General features: G+C 41.4%; 2 protein-coding genes across 3 annotated transcripts; one reads left to right on the top strand and one right to left on the bottom strand.

The window, feature by feature from the left end:
• Positions 1 to 3163: 3163 nt before the first annotated feature.
• LOC103650541 (uncharacterized) lies at positions 3164 to 6072 on the bottom strand. Of its 2 annotated transcripts, none has more exons than XM_035966305.1 (4): positions 4935 to 6072; positions 4780 to 4852; positions 4166 to 4706; positions 3164 to 3430 (listed from the first exon to the last, which is right to left on the bottom strand). In XM_035966305.1, exons 1-4 carry the CDS (start codon positions 5067 to 5069, stop codon positions 3406 to 3408), a joined length of 774 nt encoding a protein of 257 aa, XP_035822198.1. In that variant the 5' UTR covers positions 5070 to 6072; the 3' UTR covers positions 3164 to 3405. The 2 variants fall into 2 exon arrangements, with proteins under 2 accessions (XP_035822198.1, XP_020406714.1); XM_020551125.3 differs by having other exon boundaries at positions 3164 to 4092; positions 4935 to 6070.
• Positions 6073 to 8603: 2531 nt separating this feature from the next.
• On the top strand, positions 8604 to 21097 carry LOC103650540 (nuclear export mediator factor NEMF). The gene is made up of 14 exons (XM_008676116.4): positions 8604 to 8994; positions 9669 to 9781; positions 9882 to 9978; positions 10086 to 10210; positions 10382 to 10976; positions 11334 to 11519; positions 11670 to 11963; positions 12954 to 13106; positions 13726 to 13880; positions 18333 to 18438; positions 18521 to 19570; positions 19663 to 19744; positions 20043 to 20399; positions 20469 to 21097. The coding sequence occupies exons 1-14, from the start codon at positions 8890 to 8892 to the stop codon at positions 20660 to 20662; spliced, it is 3612 nt and encodes a 1203-aa protein (XP_008674338.1). The 5' UTR covers positions 8604 to 8889; the 3' UTR covers positions 20663 to 21097.
• The last annotated feature ends 293 nt before the right edge of the window (positions 21098 to 21390 follow it).

Genomic DNA, 21390 nt, shown 5'->3' with positions numbered 1-21390 from the left:
GACCCTAGACTTCAATTTCTTCTCCAAAAACACCCCTGGTCACGGCGTGCTGTTCGTTCATCTCGGACGAGGTCTGTACCGGCCATGGCCGGTGATGACTGCTCAAGCTAACTATCTATGAGGCTTCACTGACCTGAGATGGCCCTGGAACACACATTAATTTGATCCGAACGCACAGAGAATGGCCTGTCCTCATGCACGACGGACACCGAGCATGGGAGCACATGTTCCCGCCAAACCATGGTCGATTAGAGAGAACGGACGCCACCATGAGCTTCGCAAGAACACAGAGGCATGGAAACAACACTTTAATTGGATAGGAACTCACCAGAGTTGCCCAGCCACGGGCGGGCCGTTCTTTGCGATGCGGCGGACCAATTTGGGGAAAATCGGCGTCGTGGTGGCTCGGGTTGAAATTGGGGTTGGGGATTGAGGCTACTTGGTCGTAAGAAGCTGTGCTTTCACCATGCGCAAACGATTTGGGAAGAGGTGGAGAAGGTCGTGTGAATTTCTGGTTGTACTCAAGCTTGCTTGAAGAACAGCGAGCACCTCGCCGAGGACCCAATGGCTATTTATAGCTGTGGCGGTCCGGCGATCACTTCGCGGCCACGGACAGCATCACTAGCGCATGTCGACCACGTCGGTAGGAGGTACAGTGAGGGAAAACTATGGCATGAGCGCCACCGCGGCGGAATCCACTGAGTCACGGCGGCCGCCGGTGAAGTCTCCGGCTGGACTCAGGGAACGGTGCCACGTATGCGTCGTTTAACTTCGACTCTATCCATTTCCTATCGCGCACGAACCCGGACGGCGGCGGCACGAATTTTGGCGCAAAGAGGTCGCCGGCGGTGAACATTTTGCGCTGGCGGTCTGATCCGCACGAGCACTGTACCATGGCCAACTCCATCAGACAGCCTGACAGAGCATTTTGGAGCTTCATTTTCTCCCAGATTCAAATGGCAACTCTACTAAAGCTCTGCAGCAAAATTGTAGAGCTATAAACCAGCTACAACATTGCTATATTGTACTGCCACAAAAAGTCAATGGAGCCTGCTTGAAATTAAGCTTGAAGTTCTTGTCAGTTCACTGTTAGTCTGAAAATGCAGACCCAGTAACCTAACAGCCCAACTTCAGCCTTATTTATCTCTAGATTCTTCTTAACAACTATGCTTACACTCTTAAGCAAAGTTGTTCTCCTATGATTGAGCTACAACTTTGATGTGGTGCCCTAGGGTAAAAACCCTATATTTTTAAAAGTTGCAAGGCTCCAAAGTTGAGCTCACCAATCTGAAATTCAGACTTAGGCTGAAATCACAACTAGGGGCCTTTTTGCAAATGAGTCCAAAACTTAGGGTTTGGCTTGTAAATTCATATATGAGTGACTCAAGTGACTTAAGATACTTTACTAACTTGGTTTTTACACTTTAGTCCAAATGTGCATCAATTTTGCACATAAGCCCCTAGGTTTTAGTTTTAGGGTTTTCCAGGGTTCAAATGGGGATTTTTGGTATCCTAGGGGTACAAAAGTGATTCAAGTTCATTTTTGGGAACATTTTATGAATATTCCCCTAAGGCTTTTAGGTTTTCTCAACTTGGATTAGGTTTTACCCCTTTAATCCCTATTTAGGGTTAAGTTCCCTATCCAGGGTTCTATTTGCAAAACACTAAAACAATACAACTTGTTTGAAATTTTTACCTAGTGAATGCACTCTAGGTGTGTCAAACATATGCAATGCCAATGCTTATGATGCCATGCTCAAGTTTTAGTTACAGTAACACCAGGGGTGTTACACGGACTGTCCGGGCCCAAGGGCCGGACCGTCCGCGCACTTTTGGTGCTCAACAACTTGCAATCTTATTGTTCTTAGAACATGTCATTCCTTGTGTGCTTGTAATCTTGCCTTGAGAGTCTCCAAATTTGTAGATGACCCTAAGAATGTTTTGTATCACCAGTTCTTTGCGGGCAAAATTGAGTAAGGGATCGCCTTGACCTGTATGGTCGGCATTGAGGAACGAGGTTGAGAAAGACCCGGTCCTTTGTGGGCACCTCAACGAGGAGTAGGACACCTTGGTAGTGTGGCCGAACCTTGGTAAAAATCATGTGGGTGTGCTTCATTGTGATTCATAGTTATTGAATGAATGCATATTTACTCAAACGAATTCTATTTTGAAGGGATTATACATCATCTAAATCTTATGTGTTCGAAATGGCGAAGCATTCCTCTCCCAGTTCCAAAACAAGGAAGGATTCGTGTGCCGCCCTAAAAAGAAAGAAAACTAATGCAACTCAGTTTTCTGAACCAAGTTCGTAAAAAAATCTAGAATCTGAATTAAATGGATATAATAACATAATAGATTTTTAAAAATCTAAAGATTCTTTTAGTTCAATTTATAGTTACTTTTACCCTAAAACTTTCAGAATCTTATCGTCAATATTACCAAACTATCATACTTTTAAGAATCCACGGTTGTTATTTCAACTAAATATATTTTAGATTTTTGACACTATTAACTTGCAATAGAATTTTTATAGTTCATAGCTAAAATCAGATTTTTTTTGTGAAAGCTTCTCGACTTAGGGTCTGTTTGGTTGGGCTGTGGCTGTGAAAAAAGTTGTTGTATGCTGTGAGCTGTGAAAAAAAACTGTTATAATCTATGAGTTGTTAAAAAGCTAAAAACCATTTGGTGGAAACCAATAAAAACCGTTAAAAGTTTTTCGATATATGTTTTCACAGTTCCATCCGAAAGCCACTAAAAATAGGTCTAAGAGTGCTTTCAGTTTTACACTGCCAGAAAATCAGCTTTTATAAAAAACTGCTTTCTGGATCCAATCCTTTGACTTAATTTTTAGATTTTAGGGAGCAAAAGCTAAAGATAAAAGCCAAACCTAACATACGCTTAGGACTAGTTTGGCAGCGAAGAGAAAAAAATTCCCTTGGAAACCAACCTAGGAGGGGATTTTAGATGACACCTTATTTCCCAGAGAGAATCTCCCCTCTCCGGTGTACTTTCCTGGCGTTATTTGGAAAGTAAGGGGCTAAATACCCCTCTTGAGCAAAAATACATCAAAAATTCAGAAAAAATCAAACAAAAATAAGGAATATTTAGAAAACTCATAAACAATAAAACATCACTAAAAATCCAAAAATATGAAGCATATATCAACACTGCAATGTCCGCTTAATATCACCATCACATAATATCATGTAATATTCAACGAAGCTAATCCATCCATCATCACATCACATAATATCATTATCTCCATCCACACGTACAGATAGACAATATAATATAAAAATGGAGTATTAGAAAGTTTGGCAGTAGAATAAGACATTTAAAACATGCACGCCACATGTCAACTTAATGCATTTTAGTTTTATGCCATCTTCCTTCTCCATGTCCGCTTCATGTGTTGCTTCCACTTAACACACTGCAAGTAACACCAATTGATACACATTTTAGTTTGTATGGTTACACAATTATATAGTTCAATGCTAGTAACATAGCATAGCAGTGTGGTTAAACAATATATAGCAGTAGGAGTTAGTAGCTGAAATGAATCAATTTATTCTAGTTCCACTAAATAAATTCTCTAAAACCAGAACATATGTGTTGCTTCCACTAAAACCAAAACATATTTGTTGCTTCCACTGAAAAAACTAGAATACCATATGTGTTGCTTCCACTAAATAAATTCACTGAATAAATTCTATATAAAAAACTTGTGTTAATGCACTAAAATCAGAAAAATAGCAAAGGCTCCTCCTTTTATTCTAGTTCCACTGATGAAACCTGAAACAGAAATATTGTATCCTTACTAGTAATGTTAAACCTTACTGTATTTAACAAAAAACTGAATAATTTACTGACAAGTGGCAATGCCAGATATATGAAACAGTTTTAAGTTTGGGTAGCATTTTAGTTCATGGATACTTTCCAAATGTTTGATCCTTGTCATCATCAGCTAGCAGTTACCATCAGCAGCTACTAGCAGTTGTTAAAAACAGTTGTTAAGAAAAATACCTGTAAGCCTATCTCTTCATCGCCACATTCACCTCACATCACATGATAGTAGTGAGCGCTCTACAAGCACTGTGGAGAAAAATAATCAGCAAAATCATATAAACAACCTTCAATTGCATACAAACTAAGAATTAGAACTTACCTAATTTTCCTCTTCAACCAAAGTAATCTAGCATTGTGGTTTTTTGACTTCATAAACACCTCTCGGTTTATCGCAGATTCAAAGACCTCCATTGCATATGATCTATCCTCATCTGTGAACCCATCAATTCTATCCAACTTGTCTAGACACTTTTCCATAGACACTTCTTCAATACCTTCGAGCGTTTTGGATGTGGCACTCCTCTTAAAATCCACAAAACTTTCAATGGCTGCTCCAATTTGGCTTTGCTTGCGCTTTCTCCCATTTCCACCTTCTACATGTCTTGATTGAGCTTCATTTGATATTTCTTGGAAATCCATGGAGAATGGGTTTGTGTGGGGGTGCAAGGGAGAGTGGCTTTGTTCAGAGGTACTCCTGTTCGAATGAGCAGTAGCAGAAGCGAAAGCTGTAGCAAGAGGTCCACTAGGAGGGGCAGCAAGTGGGCCACCAGGAGGGGCAGTAAGAGGACGAACAGGAATGAAAGAAGGAGGTGGCATTTGCTGAGTGGATGTGAAATTCAAATCTCCAGTAGCCACACTACCTAAAAAGAGAGAAGATGAGTAAAAATACATTCTGATAAGTAGTAAAAAGATAGAAGTTATGAGTTAAAATACCTTCGTGCAGGGCTTCCAAAGAGTAGTACAATGGAAATGGCTTCTTTTGGTACTTCGCTACCTTTGGGTGAGCCTATATGTGCAAGATGAAATCACAAATGAGCTTACATGTGCAATATTAAGAAAACATATTAAATATTGAGGAAATGACTTACAAGGATGAGCTTTTCCCAAAGTTCTGGCTCGGCCACTATCATACATAGGGAATCATTCCAACCCACCCCACTTTCTTTCCTTGAATCTCTTACTGCCTTGTAATGAGATTTAAGCTCCTTATCTTTGTCTTGCATTTGTTGTTTGGAGTAATGGGCAAGAGGATACCTCTCATTGAACTTGTTTGTGATACTGTTTCATCCCTCAGCAGTCCAACCATTTTGACTTTTGAACTTTGGGTTGTCCTTATGTTCAAGGAGCACATCAACCAGACCTTTCTCATACACTGTGTTCCAAGCTGCCCTAGAAACATTCTTTGCCATGGCTATATTTCCCAACAAAACATAGTAAACATAAGGCTTTACTACTACATAATAAAACATAAGACTTTACTACTACATAATAAAACATAAGTCTTTATTACTGTATAATAAATATAAGAGAACCTAAACTAACTATTGTAGGTAGCCCACATTTGGAGAGCAATCTGATCTCTCAGGTTGCTTCCATCACTTGAGTCCATATCATTGGGGTAGTTGTTGTCTCCCTCTGGGACTTCAACATACTGGCTTGGAGATATATGATCTGCTTGGTGGTCAAGCCAACCTTCATCACCATTTTGCCCTCTAATTATGTTGTGAAAATCAACAGCTGCTGCTGCTATCTTAATTTGATTTTGGATAGGATGAAATGTGCCTACTTTGAGAATTGGAAACCTTTTCTTCAAAACACCAATGGCTCTTTCGATGTGGTTGCGAAGAATAGCATGACGATGGTTGAATAGCTCTTTGTAGTTCACATAACTAGCTTGTGAAGAACGACGCCTTCTAAACTCGCTGAGGTGATACCTAACTCCTCGGTATGGGGCAATAAAGGATGATGTATTTGCATACCCACCATCCACAAGATAAAATTTTCCTTCTGGCACAGTAAACCCTTTACTGATAGCGGATCGAAGGACCCCTGCATCTGAGGCCGAGCCTTCCCACCCACATGAAATAAATATAAAATTCAGATCGAAGTCACATGCCAACATCACATTTTGTGAAAGTGACCCTTTCCTATTTCGGTAAGGAGGAGCCTTATCTTCTGCAATGGTGATAGGTACATGGGTTCCGTCAATTGCTCCAATGCAATTCTGTATAAAAAGGAGAGGAAGTTTAGGGCATGTTAAAGGGAAAAACTAAGGAAATCATGTTTACTATTGATAGGTCACCTGAAAAAGGGCATGAACCTAGAATCTGTTATAATTTTTGGATGTGTCTGAATAGAATTGGGAAGCTTCACGAACCGCTGAGTTAGAGTGGGAACTATATCGAAAACTTCTGATATTTTTCGACGGATAGTCTCTCCACTATGTTGGAAAGCCTTTTGAAGCATTTGGTTACTGGTATTGTGGGAGATCATATACATGAACATCCCAAGCTGCTCTTCGACTTTAACTCCTCGTGTGTCACGTAACAAACCCTCTCTTCTAAGGAAATCTGATGTGGCTCTAAATATTTCTGGTTCCATTCGAAACTCGGACTTGCACCAACTCTCATGCCCTTCAAGAATCTCCTTAACCTTCTGGGCACCAGAGAGAGAGGAGGTATGGATAGACCTTTTCTCTTCAAAGAGGAATGGAAGTATAGCAGGGAGAAGAATAAAGAAAAACTCCTCATCGTCTTCTTCTTCCTCCAACAAAAACTGTCTAGCTAGCTCTTCCCAAGAACCCATATCTGAAGATTATTTGAACATGAGTCACATGACACTATGCAAGTTTCAGTACACCAATGACAACACATAAGCAACACATAAGAATCTTTTAATAACCACAACAAAAAATAAGAAGACACTTATTTGTGACGAAAAACAAAAATATCTTCGAACGAAGAACCACACAAACATTGTTTTTCCTTAGATTTATAGTTTTAGTTAATGCCTCTTTGTTATTAAAATCAAAATTACATATTATATTTATATAATTCAGAATGAACCAAAGCTACAATTATCACTTGAAAATATATAATTATCAAAATCAAAAGTACTAGCATCAGCACAAAAACAAACAAATCAAATGAAGATATTCCATAGTTCTATATGCTCAGGGACAGCAACAACAACAAAGATAGCCTAGGACGCTTTCCCACTGGTTTGCAGTCAAAGAACATGAGAAATAATCAATTAAATTCAAGAGTGAAGGAACAGTTGGTTACCTTAGGTAGCTTATCTATTCAAGGATGATAATTCAGTTATCCTGGACCAACAACCTGTCACATAACATGAAAGGAACTTAGAAAATACCAGAAAAGCAATTCAGTTCAGTTAAACTGCATTGGAGTGTCACATAACAGGAAATCAGTTCAGTTCAGTTAATCTATTAGCTCCGGATACGTTATTATGAACCACACTTAATAATGAAATTACAAGCGCACAGAACTGAGAAACTATGATCATCTCTTATCTCTTAGATAAAAAATATGTAAAGAAACTGAGGTAAACATGAGCTGCCTGTAAAAGTTGTTTTTTACTGGTGGTTCTATTAGCCACTACAAACTTAATTTACCACACTATTCCAATGAAGACCAGAAACACATATATGGCCGGAAGGTACATGAAGACCATTTAAATCTGGGATCATTCGAACACACAATGGGTACAGATGAAAGGATTACGCGGTCGTCTCCTAGGAAAAAATACAAGGGAGAAAAATAAAGCTGGCCAGATTATAATCCATATAGAACATGTGGAAAATGTATATCCTATCTATCCCGTGTCTTGGCTCACACACAATCAAATTCAGAGTATCAAACCATATAATTATTTGCGCCCATTTCAGCTTTCACATCAAAGCATAAAGAATCAACAAAATAAATTCAGATTGCATACATACAAGAATAAAGCATAGTTAAGGAGGAAAACAAGAAATAACCGATCTAACTTATCTGTGCCGCCTCACTGCTAGTACTAAACCTATTGATCTTGGCATGTGACTTTTTATTACAAAATATCTCTAGATTAATTTTACCGTGGATTGTATGTATTAACTCGGCCACAACACTGCTATTAAAAATTGCTGGATCGTAGCAGGAATTTATAATAATCTTGGCATGTGACGCTAGTAGAGGGAAGCATAGTTAATATCCCTGGATTGGAGGAGGCAGATCTTGGAGGAGGCTGATTATAATACCTCACTGCTAGTACCGAGCGGAACTTGAAAGAGAGCAGAGGAGATGACAGAGCATGTGTGAGTAGAGGAAGAACGTAGGGAGAACGCAGATGAGAGCACAAACCCTAGACCACGTCGTCTGTGGAGGAGGGAGCAGTCGAGACCGCGTCGAGGGAGGGAGGACTGGGGATGACTGCGGCGGCGTTGTGGACGACGACAGAGTGGACGGAGGCAGCAGAGGAAGTCCGACTCGCGTCACCGTGCCAGCGTCGCTCGCGCCGCCTCCCCCTCGTATGCGGGGAAAGCTGTCCGGCCTCGCGGCTGGTGGAAAGCTGCCCCGGGTATTTTGGTCGGGTCGAGGGAGAACGGGCCCGACAGATTGGCTTCCAAATAGGCCGGAAATTTTCCCTGGGCGCTATTTTCACGCGTGCTTCGCTCCCCCGGAAAAGGCCGGGTTCCCTTCCGGAAATCTGACTGCCAAACTAGTCCTTAATGACACAGTTAAAACGAGGAATATAACGGATACGCGACCTGCGGCCCACCTCAGTAACAAAACGGGCCGAAGATAATGATCCACGGACCACGGACCGGCCCATCTCGTCCTAGCGGCGGCGGCGGCGGCGTCCTTCACCGCTCCAGGTCCAGGTGGGCGGCCGCGACCAGAGTCGTGCCCGAGCCCGACTCGAGCCGACGAGGAGAGAGCTCAGGAGGCGGCGGAGAGAAGGGAGAAAATCCCCGGTAGGGAGGGGGGAAGGAAGCCAAAGGCCCAAAGGTCTCGGCGCTGCCGTAGTACCGGCTGAGGCAAGATGGTGAAGGCACGAATGACGACGACGGACGTGGCGGCGGAGGTGAAGTGCCTCCGCCGCCTCATCGGCATGCGCCTAGCCAACGTCTACGACATCACCCCCAAGGTTAATCGGGTCCCCGTCCCCTGCCTTCCCTGCCCCGCCTGCCGCGAACCCTAGTCACTGCCCCGCTTGGGCGCAGGTTGGATGGGAAGGGGCCACTCCTTGACACCCCCGCGCCGCCGCCCGCGATCGGTAGAGGCGTGGCGCACGAAGCGAATCTGTAATTCTGTACTGGATTTCGGTCTGCTCGACCAGTGGTGCTGCCACCTAGCAGACTTTATCGTGAGCCCAGGGCATAGAGAACTTCGTAGTTTAATGTCCCGTATGCTATGGGATTTTGCTTGTGTTGTTTTTCAGTAGCTGATGTAGCCTGTGCTTACATGTAAAATTCGACATAATCAATAGATAACGCTATGAACTGGCTCGCTGAGGCTGTCGATGCACATTTTAGGTGCAGTTTTGTGGGATACAAGATCCTTGTGTTTCGCTTCAATAGTATGTTGTCAGGATCAACCAGGTGGTTCTTGCCTTTTGATCTGTTCTGAGTTCTGAGTAAAGCATAGCTGCCTGAATTCTTTGGGTCATTAATAAAAAGTATTGTATTACCAGTACATCATACAAACAGATCATGTTGTTCTTGGCAGTCTTATATCGTATTTGTGTTTTACTATATACATGACGATACTTGTACAGAACTACAGATGTAATTTTAGTAGCATCTTTCTGCATTTGGACAGACATACCTTTTCAAGCTGATGAACAGCAGTGGGATTACTGAATCAGGGGAAAGCGAGAAGGTCTTGTTGCTCATGGAGAGTGGTGTCAGGTTCCACACCACCCAATACGTTCGGTGAGCTTCAGATTCTACTCACTGCCCTGATTGATGTTTGCTTCATCACCCTGTTCTGTAACATTAATGTCTAGACCCTTGTGTGTATGCATTTCTGCAGTGACAAGAGTACCACCCCTTCAGGTTTCACTCTGAAACTACGAAAGCACATTCGTAACAAGAGACTTGAAGATGTCCGTATGCTCGGATATGACAGGGTATTGTTCCAGTTTTGCTTTCTCTCAGATAAGCATTTCATGTCAGCAGCTTTGTATTGTTGTTCGTTGGCCATTTAATTGTTCCCATTTTTTGTTTGTTTGTGCAGATTATCCTTTTCCAATTTGGGCTTGGTAGTAATGCACATTTCATAATTTTAGAGCTATATGCACAAGGAAACATTCTTCTCACGGATTCAGAATACACAGTATTGACACTACTCCGTTCTCACAGGTTGTTGCCTGATTGATAAATTTTCTTAGCATGTACTACCATTGCTGCAGCAGTATTGACTAATAAGGACAAGAAAATATCAGAGTTAACATGCAATGCAAGGATGCTCTTTACTTCTCTTTCATATATACTGTGTTTGTTGTGTTTATTTTCTATTTTGTGGATCTACAGAGATGACAACAAAGGATTGGCCATCATGTCACGTCATCGCTATCCAGTAGAAGCTTGCCGTGTTTTTGGCAGGACTGACTTTGCAAAGTTAAAGGACATGTTGACAAAGCCTGATAAGGCTGATGATAAAGAGGAAATTACGTCTGGATCAACCGATGCTCAGGAAACTTCTCAATCCACCAATGATGAAGTGTTGGTAACTGAAATATCTGAAAAATCACTGAGTAAAAAAGAAAAGAAGGCTGCTGCAAAAGCTAAGCAGTTTGGTTCAAATGCAAAAGTAAACAATGGTGCTCAATCCAATAAAGCTACTCTGAAGACAATTCTTGGTGAGGCACTGGCTTATGGCCCTGCACTAGCAGAGCATATCATATTGGATGCTGGTTTGGTTCCAAGTACAAAGGTTGGGAAAGACCCAGAGAGCACTATCAATGACAGCACTGTTCAGTCTCTAATGGAATCTATTACAAGGTTTGAGGACTGGCTTGTAGATATTATATCCGGCCAAAGGATTCCTGAGGGTTATATTCTCATGCAAAATAAGATGACCGCAAAGAACATCACACCCTTGGAAGAGGCTTCGATTAATCATAAGGTCTGAATGATTTGTGCCTTGCTTGGTTTATTACTGTTGAGAAATTGAGTGATCATATATACATTTTTGTTTTATGCACAAGTAATGTTTGTTACCCACAATATCATATTTGAAGGGCAGGCCTGGTGCAGTGGTGATGGTTGTCTCACTGAGTCACCAGGTCGTGGGTTCAAAACAGCTTCTCTGCATTTGTGGGGGAAGGCTTGCCTCGTTTTATCAGTGGAAGTCTCCGACACTGGGTCTGCCCTGCCCACAATATCATATATGCTTGTTTATTGTTGGACACTGGCACTTGCATATTACCATCTGATTGATTTAATGTCTTGATAGTTAACTGTTTTGAGTTCCTGTATGCAGATATATGATGAATATTGCCCTGTTCTGTTGAATCAATTCAAGTCAAGGGAATATAATGAATTTGCGACATTTGATGCTGCATTAGACGAGTTCTACAGCAAAATAGAAAGTCAAAAGGTGAATCAACAGCAGAAAGCAAAAGAGGAATCTGCAGCTCAGAGGCTGAACAAAATAAAATTGGATCAGGTATCTCACCTCACTTTTAATGCACATATGCAATTCAGCTATTGCATTCCTCATTATTTCTTTTCCCATTGGAAGTTATTATTACTTGTTTGGTGCAACGGTGCATATATTCGGAGATGTGATAGTCCATTCCTCTGTTCTGCCATGCAGGAGAATCGTGTGCATACATTGAGGAAGGAAGTGGACCATTGTGTCAAAATGGCAGAATTAATTGAATACAATTTAGAGGATGTAGATGCAGCAATTTTGGCTGTGCGTGTTTCTCTTGCAAATGAAATGAGTTGGGAAGCTCTTACTCGCATGATTAAAGAGGAAAGAAAGGCTGGAAACCCAGTAGCAGGACTTATCGACAAACTAAATTTTGAAAGAAATTGTATCACTCTACTCTTGAGCAATAATCTTGATGACATGGATGAGGATGAAAAAACTGCACCTGTGGAGAAGGTATGTTACACAGATGCATAGGTTTCTTCCATGGTCTAGCATGGAAACCTATTCTATTTGTCAACCATATGGAATTGTGTTGGCACTTTCTAGTTTATGGTTTTTTGGATCTGATGTTCCTGGGAAGAGATTTAGTCATGTGTTATGCATACTGTGTGTAACTATTTGTGTTTATTTCCCTTATTACATTCTGCTTTGGCGAGTCAGAACTTATTTTTTTACATTTTTATTTTAAAGACAGGCATGCAAAGTACTTGATCAAGCCCACCCCTACCGTGGGATGTTATATGTTGCATATGCAACTGGAACTCATCTTATTGTGCACCTATGCCGAGATCCTAACATTTTTCTTCTGCTGTTGCTGGAACATTTTTTTTGTGGAACAATTTTTTCTTTGATGGAACACAAGGATAAAAGTTATTCCAGTTGGGGAAAAAATTTATTCCACCGAGAAGGGAAAAGGAAATGTTGCATTATTAGAAGAAGAAATGTTATATTTGGGTAGGGAAAATGTTTGACAAAGAAGGGAAATATGTTTAACAATCCAGTGCCAAAGGGTCCCACATGAGTGGGGTCTGGAGAAGGGATAAACCGAGGCAAGCTCCCCCCTCACGAACTCGTGACCTGGTTGAAAAGAAGTGTTTCGACCAGATTTTTTTGGATCTCACATATGCGTCAAACAATTTTCCATGGTCCTAGACAATTAAACCCATGTTCAATAAGATAACTATGACTTCTAGTTACATATGCCGATATGCGTCATATAATATTTCCTGGTACATCCACATGCCACATGGCCACATCTCCATGGTCCTAGACTAGAGTACTTCACTACTTTTAATGATTTTATTTATGCTGACCCATAAACTCATGATACATTTTTTTGTCTTTTTACATGTACATACTATATTTCAATAGTTAACTTACAATGCAATATCATTATTGTCACATTCTTCTTCTATCAACTTGAACCTTTTTTAATTCCTGTAGGTAGAGGTTGATATAGCACTTTCTGCACATGCAAATGCAAGACGGTGGTATGAAATGAAGAAGAAACAGGAAAGTAAACAAGAGAAGACTATCACAGCTCATGATAAGGCGTTTAAAGCAGCTGAGAAGAAGACACGCCTTCAGCTTGCTCAGGTACTTTTTTTATAACATAGTTTTTTATAACATAGAAGTACACTTGTGTTGCAACACAAAAATTGATTGTTGATATTTGGTTCCTGTTAAGTTTCAGACTTTTATGGGCCTTGCACAAAAAACCTTACCCTATACTCTCTCCGTCCCAGTATATAAGGCGTATTGGCGTAACCATCTCTGATTTAAAGATCAAAAAAATTATTTAATTCTCTCTATCAACACTAGTACTACTGTATCAATGTACGTGTGTCTAGAGAAAGCACACATTATATTATGAGACAAGAACAAAAAGTGGTTGCGCCTTATATTATCGGACGGAGGGAGTATGTTAGACTGTCTTCGATGGTGGATCGTGTAAAATAAGGGACGTGGAATTGTAGATGACACTGTTTGCAGATTGTAGTTTGAAATAGGGGATGAGATAGGGGATCTGCTGTAGATGGCCTTATTGTTGGAAAAACCCTAGAATATTCAGTTGGTTTTCATCCCAGATAGCAGACACATAGTTCATAAGAATGGTTGATAATTAAATGAAAGTCATACCTGCCTTTGGAAGCAATTATTTTGTCTTTTGGTTTGTTTGGATGGTGACATAACTTCTATACCTGGACACCTGTAGGAAAAAACAGTAGCCGCAATCACTCATATGCGCAAAGTTCACTGGTTTGAGAAATTCAATTGGTTCATCAGCAGTGAAAACTACTTGATAATCAGTGGCCGAGATGCTCAACAAAACGAGTTGATTGTGAAGCGCTATATGTCCAAAGGAGATCTGTAAGTACCCTTATTCCTGTTTAGAATGCATCCAGTTTATTTTCAATCTTAATATGTGAACGTACATACAAATACTTATATATTTGCAAATTAAAACTATGCCGGTATGTCCTTCAATGTTATTGACAAGATGTGCTAACATATATTATAAGCATGAAGTCAAGAGTATAATATTAAAAAATGACTTTTAACTTTGACCATTACAACAAGTCTCTTAGTTCTAAGTAAGTTGGGTTAGGCTAGAATTGAAACCTAATAAAAAGGCACATGGATAGTTATTTCCATGCACTCATTCAAGGCTAAATCTTTGGGTTTATTCCATCCTTTCAAGTCTCCTTCCCGGCTTCCCTGCCTCTTTCCACGTCAACTTTGACGTTCCCATGTCTCTCTTCCCATTGCTATCACGCCTTAGGATCATACTATGCATTGGTGCCTCTAGAGGTCTCCGTTGGACATGTCCAAACCATCACAACCGGTGTTGGACAAACTTTTTTTCTGATTGATGCTACCCCTAGCTTATCACGTACATCATCGTTTTGGACTTGATCGCTTCTTGTATGGCTGCAAATCTAACGCAATATACACATTTTCGCGGCTGAATGTCTTTGTAGGCCAACATTCTGCACCATACAACATAGCAGGTCTAATTGTCGTCCTATAAAATTTGGCTTTTAGCTTATGTGGTACATTGTTATCAAGGTGTCGCCTAGGCGCGCCATGGCCTTGCGCCTCACCTAATTGAAGCTAGGCGGCCACCTGCCACTCTAGGCGTCTAGGCGTGGACGCCTAGGCGAGCGCCTAGGGTTAGAACTGTGCTACTATATAATCAGGCGTTGAATCCAGTCGCCTATTCCTCGCCTGCTCAACTCTGCTTGATCGTCGGATGCCACGCTGAAGTGCCAGTAACCCATCTCTCTCCCATCCTTACTCCCCTTCCTGCGTTGCGTGTCGTCGCACGTCGCCGTTGTGTTGGCCCGTCGCGCTTTGTCCACGCGTTGCTGCTGCTCTGCTGGTCGCCGCTATGCTGCGTGCCACGTGCTCTGTACATTTATTCCTGAACTAGCTGGTCGCCTAACTATCGCCTAGGCGAGCACCAAGACGTCCAGGCACCCGAAGGCGCCTCACCGAGGCGTCGTGATAATCATGATGTGGTACCATTTGATCACATAGAACGCCAGATGTTTGATGCCACTTCATCCACCCTGCTTCGGTTATATGGCTAACATCTTTATCAGTATCCCCGTCTCTATAAGCATTGATCACAAATATCGAAAGGTATCCTTCTTAGGTACTACTTGACTTCCAAACTAACATCTCCATAGTCCTTCCTCATGTGTAGTAGTGCCGAAGTCACATCTCATATATTTGGTTTTAGTTCTATTGGGTCTAAAATCTTTGGACTCGAGTCTTCTGTCACAACTCTAGTTTTCTATTTACTTGTGCTCGATTTTCATCAACTAGCATTGCATCGTCTGCAAAAAGCATACATGTGATATCTCCTTGTATGTCCCCTATGATCCCATCCATCACCATTGCAAAAAGTTAAGAGATCAAAGTTGACCCTTGATGTAGTCCTATTTTTAATCGGGAATACATTTGTGCCTCAATCACTTGTTCGAACACCTGTATATGTCCTTAATGAGTCCAATGTACTTCGTTGGAACTTTATGTTATGCCAAAACCTATCATATATCATTCCTTGGTATTGTCTAAGTCTTCTCCAAATCAATGAAAACCATATTTAGGTCCTTCTGCTCTCTATACTGCTCCACTTGTCTTATTAAGAAAATAGTTTTCATGGTTGACCTTTCGAGCATGAAACTAAATTGGTTCATAGAGATCCTTGTTATTTCTCTTAGATGATGCTTGATAACTCTCTCCTATAGCTCCATAGTATGGCTCATCAACTTAATTCCCCGGTAATTACTACAACTTTGAATATCTCTCTTTCTCTTGTAGATCTGTACTAATATACTTTTCACTCATTAGGCATCTCGTTCGATTGGAAGATATTGTCGAACAACTTGGTTAGCCATACTATAGCTGTCCTGAGTAGTGAGGCATCTCCATGCCTGAATTGGGATACCATCAGGGGCCCATCGTCTTACTCCTTTCACCCTTTTCAATGTCTCTCTAACCTTAGATTCTTGGATTCTATGCACAAAGTGCCTATTGGTGTCATCAAAAGAGTCATCTAATTGAAAGGTTGTGTCTCTATTATCCCCATTGAACAATTTGTCCAAATACCGTCGCCATCTATGCCTGGTCTCATTCTCCTTCATCAAGAGGTGTTCCGTTTCATCCTTAATGTCCGATGGATAGTTTTATTTATGCTTGTTGCTGGCCACCATAGTGTGGTTTTTTGTACTGGTCCTCTTGGACCTTAATTTCCTCTTCTTATTAATACAATGATGCGCAGCTCTCCTGCGTTTTTCGAGAAAAAAAAAACTTGGTTGAAGTCCCTTATCTTCCTCTCACGGACCTTAGCCATCCTACATATGTCCTTCTCTTCTTCCTTCGTACTCAAACATCGGTAAAGATCCTCGTATGCCCTTTCCTTTGCCACACTTATAGCCCACTTTGCGGCTTTCTTTGCTACCTCGTACTTTTCTATGTTGTCCACACTCCTGTCATGATACAAACGACTATATCATTCTTTCTTCTTAATAGCCATTTGAACGTCCTCTTTTCGCCACCAAGTATCTTTAGCTTCAATTGCACTCCCTTTGGTTGCTCTACGCACCTTTGAGGCCACCTTTAGAATGCAGGCTGCCATCTTCTCTCATATGTTGTTTGCGCCATCTTCCTTTCAAGTGCCCGCCTCCTTTAAGGGTTGTGACATCTCGCCTTTCAATTTCTACCGCTTTATTCTCGCAATCTTGCTTATTTATCCCTACGGGCGCGCACTTGAGAATGAAAGACCATCATCACAAGCTTATGTTGATAGACCACTCTCCATGTATCACCCTGCAATCCAAGCATGCTCGCTTATCCTCCCTTCCTGTGAGGTGTAAGACAATTTTACTACTTACTAGAGTGTTGGCACTACTATAGGTCATTAAATGAGATTCTCTCTTCCTAAATAAAGTGTTGGTTATCAATAGGTCAAAAGCTACGTCAAAGTCCCAAGACTTCCTCTCCCTTCTGATTCCTACTACCATACTCAAAACCTCCACGAACCGCCTCGAAACCTGCATTTTTTGTACTTACATTGGCTACATGCCCATTGAGATCTCCTATGAAGAGCTTCTCACTAATAAGTATAGCTCTAACCATGCCATGGAGTTCGTTAGCACTCCCATCGTGGTCTACTTGGGGCAGTACACTGTAATTTTGTTCAAGACCAAGTCACCCATGACAAGCTTGATAAAGATAATTCTAATTCCTTGCTTTCTCACATCCACCACACCGTTCTTGAGGCTTTTATCAATCAAAACTTGTACTCTATTTCTATTTGTAGCTGCCCCTATGTGCCATGCTTGAAGCCAGAGTTGTTCACCTCGTTCGCTTTCTAACCAAGTCTTCTACTCTATTTCCATTTAGTCTCTTGGATGCATAAGATATTTGCATGCCTCCTAGTTGTTTGTTGTCTCAACAAACAACCTTAATTTACCTGTAAGCGACCCTACACTCCAACTATCTAAATAGATCCTAGTTGGTTCGATTAGCTCCCTTACCCTTCACACCCATCGATGATGTAAAGATCCTTGCACATTTTCACTGCATTCGGGCGCCGCTGTAGCGCGCTACTAAGGAAGTAACGACCTGATCCTTGCTCACTTGACATTGTGTCTAGATCGTGACATGTGCTTCACTAAGGGGGTGTTGATCAGGCCCTTGCCCATTTAATACCATACTCGGGTTCTGATATGACGCGTCACTAAGAGGGTTATGTGTTCCCCAACCGATTCCTTTTGGGGTTTCATCTTCATTGGAATCTAGGTTTAACATTGGCTTGCCACGACTGTCACAACCCTCTTCCTTTATCAGGGCTTGGGACCTGCTATGTTGAGACAACATAGGCAGAATTTTAACTTTGGCCGTTCATTAAGAAAGAAAATATTTGGATTCATCATATAGAGTACTATCTCTGGATTCATTGTAAAGTCTTCCGACGGCGGCGGAAGGAAAGGCCGCGGGCCGCGACGGCGGCTAGAATGTTTGAGAAACCCTAATCGTAACCTCCTCTGTTACCATGTTACTAATCTTGGGATTAACAATAGATAATAAGTCCCTAAGGACTATATGATATATATAGGCAGTATGCCTGGGCCTAATGGGCCTTAACAGATGTTAATGCATTTGTTTTTCACAATCTGTCATTTTACTATTGATCATAAAAAAATATAACTTCCACTGTAATGCCTCATAAGTTTTGTGTTGCTGTGATATGTTCATTCTGTTCCATGAATTTGTCATAGAAGCAACTGATTGATTTCGAATCTTGAATAGGTATGTGCATGCCGAGTTGCATGGAGCTTCCAGTACTATAATCAAGAATCACAAACCTGACACTCCTATTCCACCATTAACATTAAACCAAGCAGGATGCTTCACTGTGAGTTAAAGATTTTTCTAAACATTTAGGATAATACCTTTAAAAAGTCAGTGCTCATATGATCATGGCCTTCGTGCTTCAGGTTTGCCACAGCAAAGCATGGGATTCAAAAATTGTTACAAGTGCTTGGTGGGTGTATCCACATCAAGTTAGCAAGACAGCTCCTACTGGCGAGTACCTTACTGTTGGTAGTTTTATGATCCGTGGCAAGAAAAATTTTCTTCCACCTCACCCCCTTGTTATGGGCTTTGGTATACTCTTCCGTTTGGACGAGAGCTCCCTAGCATCTCATTTGAATGAAAGGAGGGTTAGGGGTGAAGATGAGGCCCTCCATGAAATGGAAGCAGAGTCTCGCAAGAAGCAAAGTAACCCTGAATCTGATGAAGATATTGGTAGTGAAGGTGCAAATAAGGAAACTCATGAAGATGAATCAAACGGGCAAACTACAAACATTCAACAAAACAATGATCTTGAGCTTCCTGATCTGTCTAGCAACATTGGTACTGCCAACTCATCTGAACTCCTTCCTGAAATCCAAGCTGAGGAAACCTTGGACAATGGAAGTTCCATTCTTAAGGAAGAAACAATCGAAGCTTCTGTTTCATCTCAACTTGATGATCTGCTAGATAAGACTCTTTGCCTTGGCCCTGCAAAGGTGTCAGGTAAAAGCTCTCTGCTTACCAGCATCCCTTCAAGTTTAGCAGAAGATGATGATGATCTTGAAGTGAAAAGGCCAACTATAAGAGACAAACCATACATATCGAAAGCAGAGAGAAGAAAATTGAAGAAGGGCCAAGTTAATGATGAAACTGCTACTGATTCTCAAAATGGTGAAGCTGTAGAAACACCAGGTACATCAAAGCAAGAAAAGGGAAAGGCAGAGACAAAGGCTACTGATTCTAAAGCAAGTCAGCCAGATACTTCACAGCAAGAAAAAGGAAAGGCAAACACAAAGGCTACTGGTTCTAAATTAAGCCAGCCAGGTAATTCACAACAAGAAAAAGGCAAGGGAAGCACTCACGCTGGTAACGCTAAAGTAAGCCGTGGACAGAAAGGGAAGCTTAAGAAGATTAAAGAGAAATATGCAGAGCAGGATGAAGAAGAAAGAGAGATCCGTATGGCATTGCTCGCGGTAATAACATCATTTGTCTTCTTTCCTATTTTATTGTCCTTTCCCTTTTGTGCTGCAAGTTTTAACATTTTCCATGGTACCTGTCATGCTAGTCATCTGGGAAAGCATTGCGGAAGGATAAACCTTCACAAGATGTAGAAGAAACCTCTGTTAAAGAATCAAAACCATCAGCTGGTACTTTGACATTTTCCTCTCATTTTCAGGCTTTTATTTGTGATATGTGGTAGCTCCTTGCGTGGATAGTTGATTACTGCCTCTTTTTTTTTCTTCCTGTTCTGTACAATAGCAATTTTGCCAGAATGTTCTGATGATCAGTCTTTTGGTAGTTGACTTAATTTTATTAGAAATAGTAATAATGTTAGTTTGCTGAATATTACCCTCCCATATTGAACTGGAAAATGGAAGTTTTAGTGTGAAGTACATTTTTTTCATGTTTGACAGTTTGAAACATTTACACCCTGTACTCTTCCAGGTGAAGATGATTCGTCAAAAATATGTTATAAATGCAAAAAGGCTGGACATCTTTCTCGCGATTGCCCAGAAAGCACATCTGAGGTGGACCGAAATGATGGCAGTATTAGTAGAAGCAGAGACGATACGGGTACCAATACTGCTCCTGCTGGTGGCAACAGTCCTATGGACGAAGACGATGTTCAAGAAATTGGTGATGAAGAGAAAGAAAAGTTGATTGACTTGGACTACTTAACTGGAAACCCACTACCAAATGATATTTTGCTATATGCTGTACCTGTGTGTGCCCCTTACAACGCATTGCAGACATACAAATATCGTGTAAAGATTACCCCAGGCACTGCAAAGAAAGGGAAAGGTATGTTTCTTTTATCATTTTCTCCCTTGGTATAACATTTGTCCTGATGCTCAAGTATGTTGGTTTCAGCTGCAAAAACCGCGATGAGCTTGTTCCTGCACACACCTGATGCTACCAACCGTGAGAAGGAGCTCATGAAGGCATGCACAGACCCTGAGCTGGTGGCTGCAATCGTCGGGAATGCCAAGATCACAGCGCCTGGCCTCACTCAACTGAAGCAGAAACAGAAGCAGAAGGGGAAGAAGTCTGCAAAACAGAACTAGTGTGAAACTGGTGGGTCCAAAGAACTGATCCATCCCCGATTCGCAGGAAGTGAAGCTTTGCCTTTGCAGAAAGTCTGTGGATGTTGTGGTTTGTCAGTTGTCGCTCGAGGCGCATTTGGGGGTATATGCAGCCTGTCAGGGAGTACACCCCTTTGGCGTCACACTGGTGAGGCCAGAGCGACAGGCACGCAGTAGGGGACCCAAGCTGCACGTCTATGATGCAATTGCGATATACAGCTCATAATAAAAGAAGTATTGATTTCATATGCAACTGATTGGTTCTTTATTTTATTTGTGATACCCTGAAATGAATTCCGCACATACATTTCATGTGCAATTCCCACTAGGCATGAATGAGTCGTCGATTGTGACTCGATGGTACATGCAGAAGCATGTCAGAACACAAGAAAATTATATAGGTTCGGGTTGCCTGAATGAGTAGTACCATACATTTTATTTGGTGCTAAGTATTGAGTTTGCTGGTGGTGCACATATTACAAATGAGTTGCAGGTGGTGATGGATGAGATCTTACGTCAGTCTAATGGTAGTGAGAGGGATGTCGAGAGGGTTTTGTAGGGTTACCCCTTCAGCCTTATATAACCAGCTGGTGAGATATCCTTTTACAGATCGTGAGAGTTTATCTAGATTATCTACTCTCGCTATTATTGCACGCCGACTCTTTGAATCTTTCGGTGGTTATTCCCTTCGAGCTTGACGCTAAGTAATC

Source organism: Zea mays, chromosome 3 (genome assembly GCF_902167145.1).
Source record: "Zea mays cultivar B73 chromosome 3, Zm-B73-REFERENCE-NAM-5.0, whole genome shotgun sequence".
NCBI classification, from domain to species: domain Eukaryota; kingdom Viridiplantae; phylum Streptophyta; class Magnoliopsida; order Poales; family Poaceae; genus Zea; species Zea mays.
The sequence above is the reverse complement of the archived record's forward strand: the minus strand, read 5'-3'. Positions and strand labels throughout refer to the sequence as shown.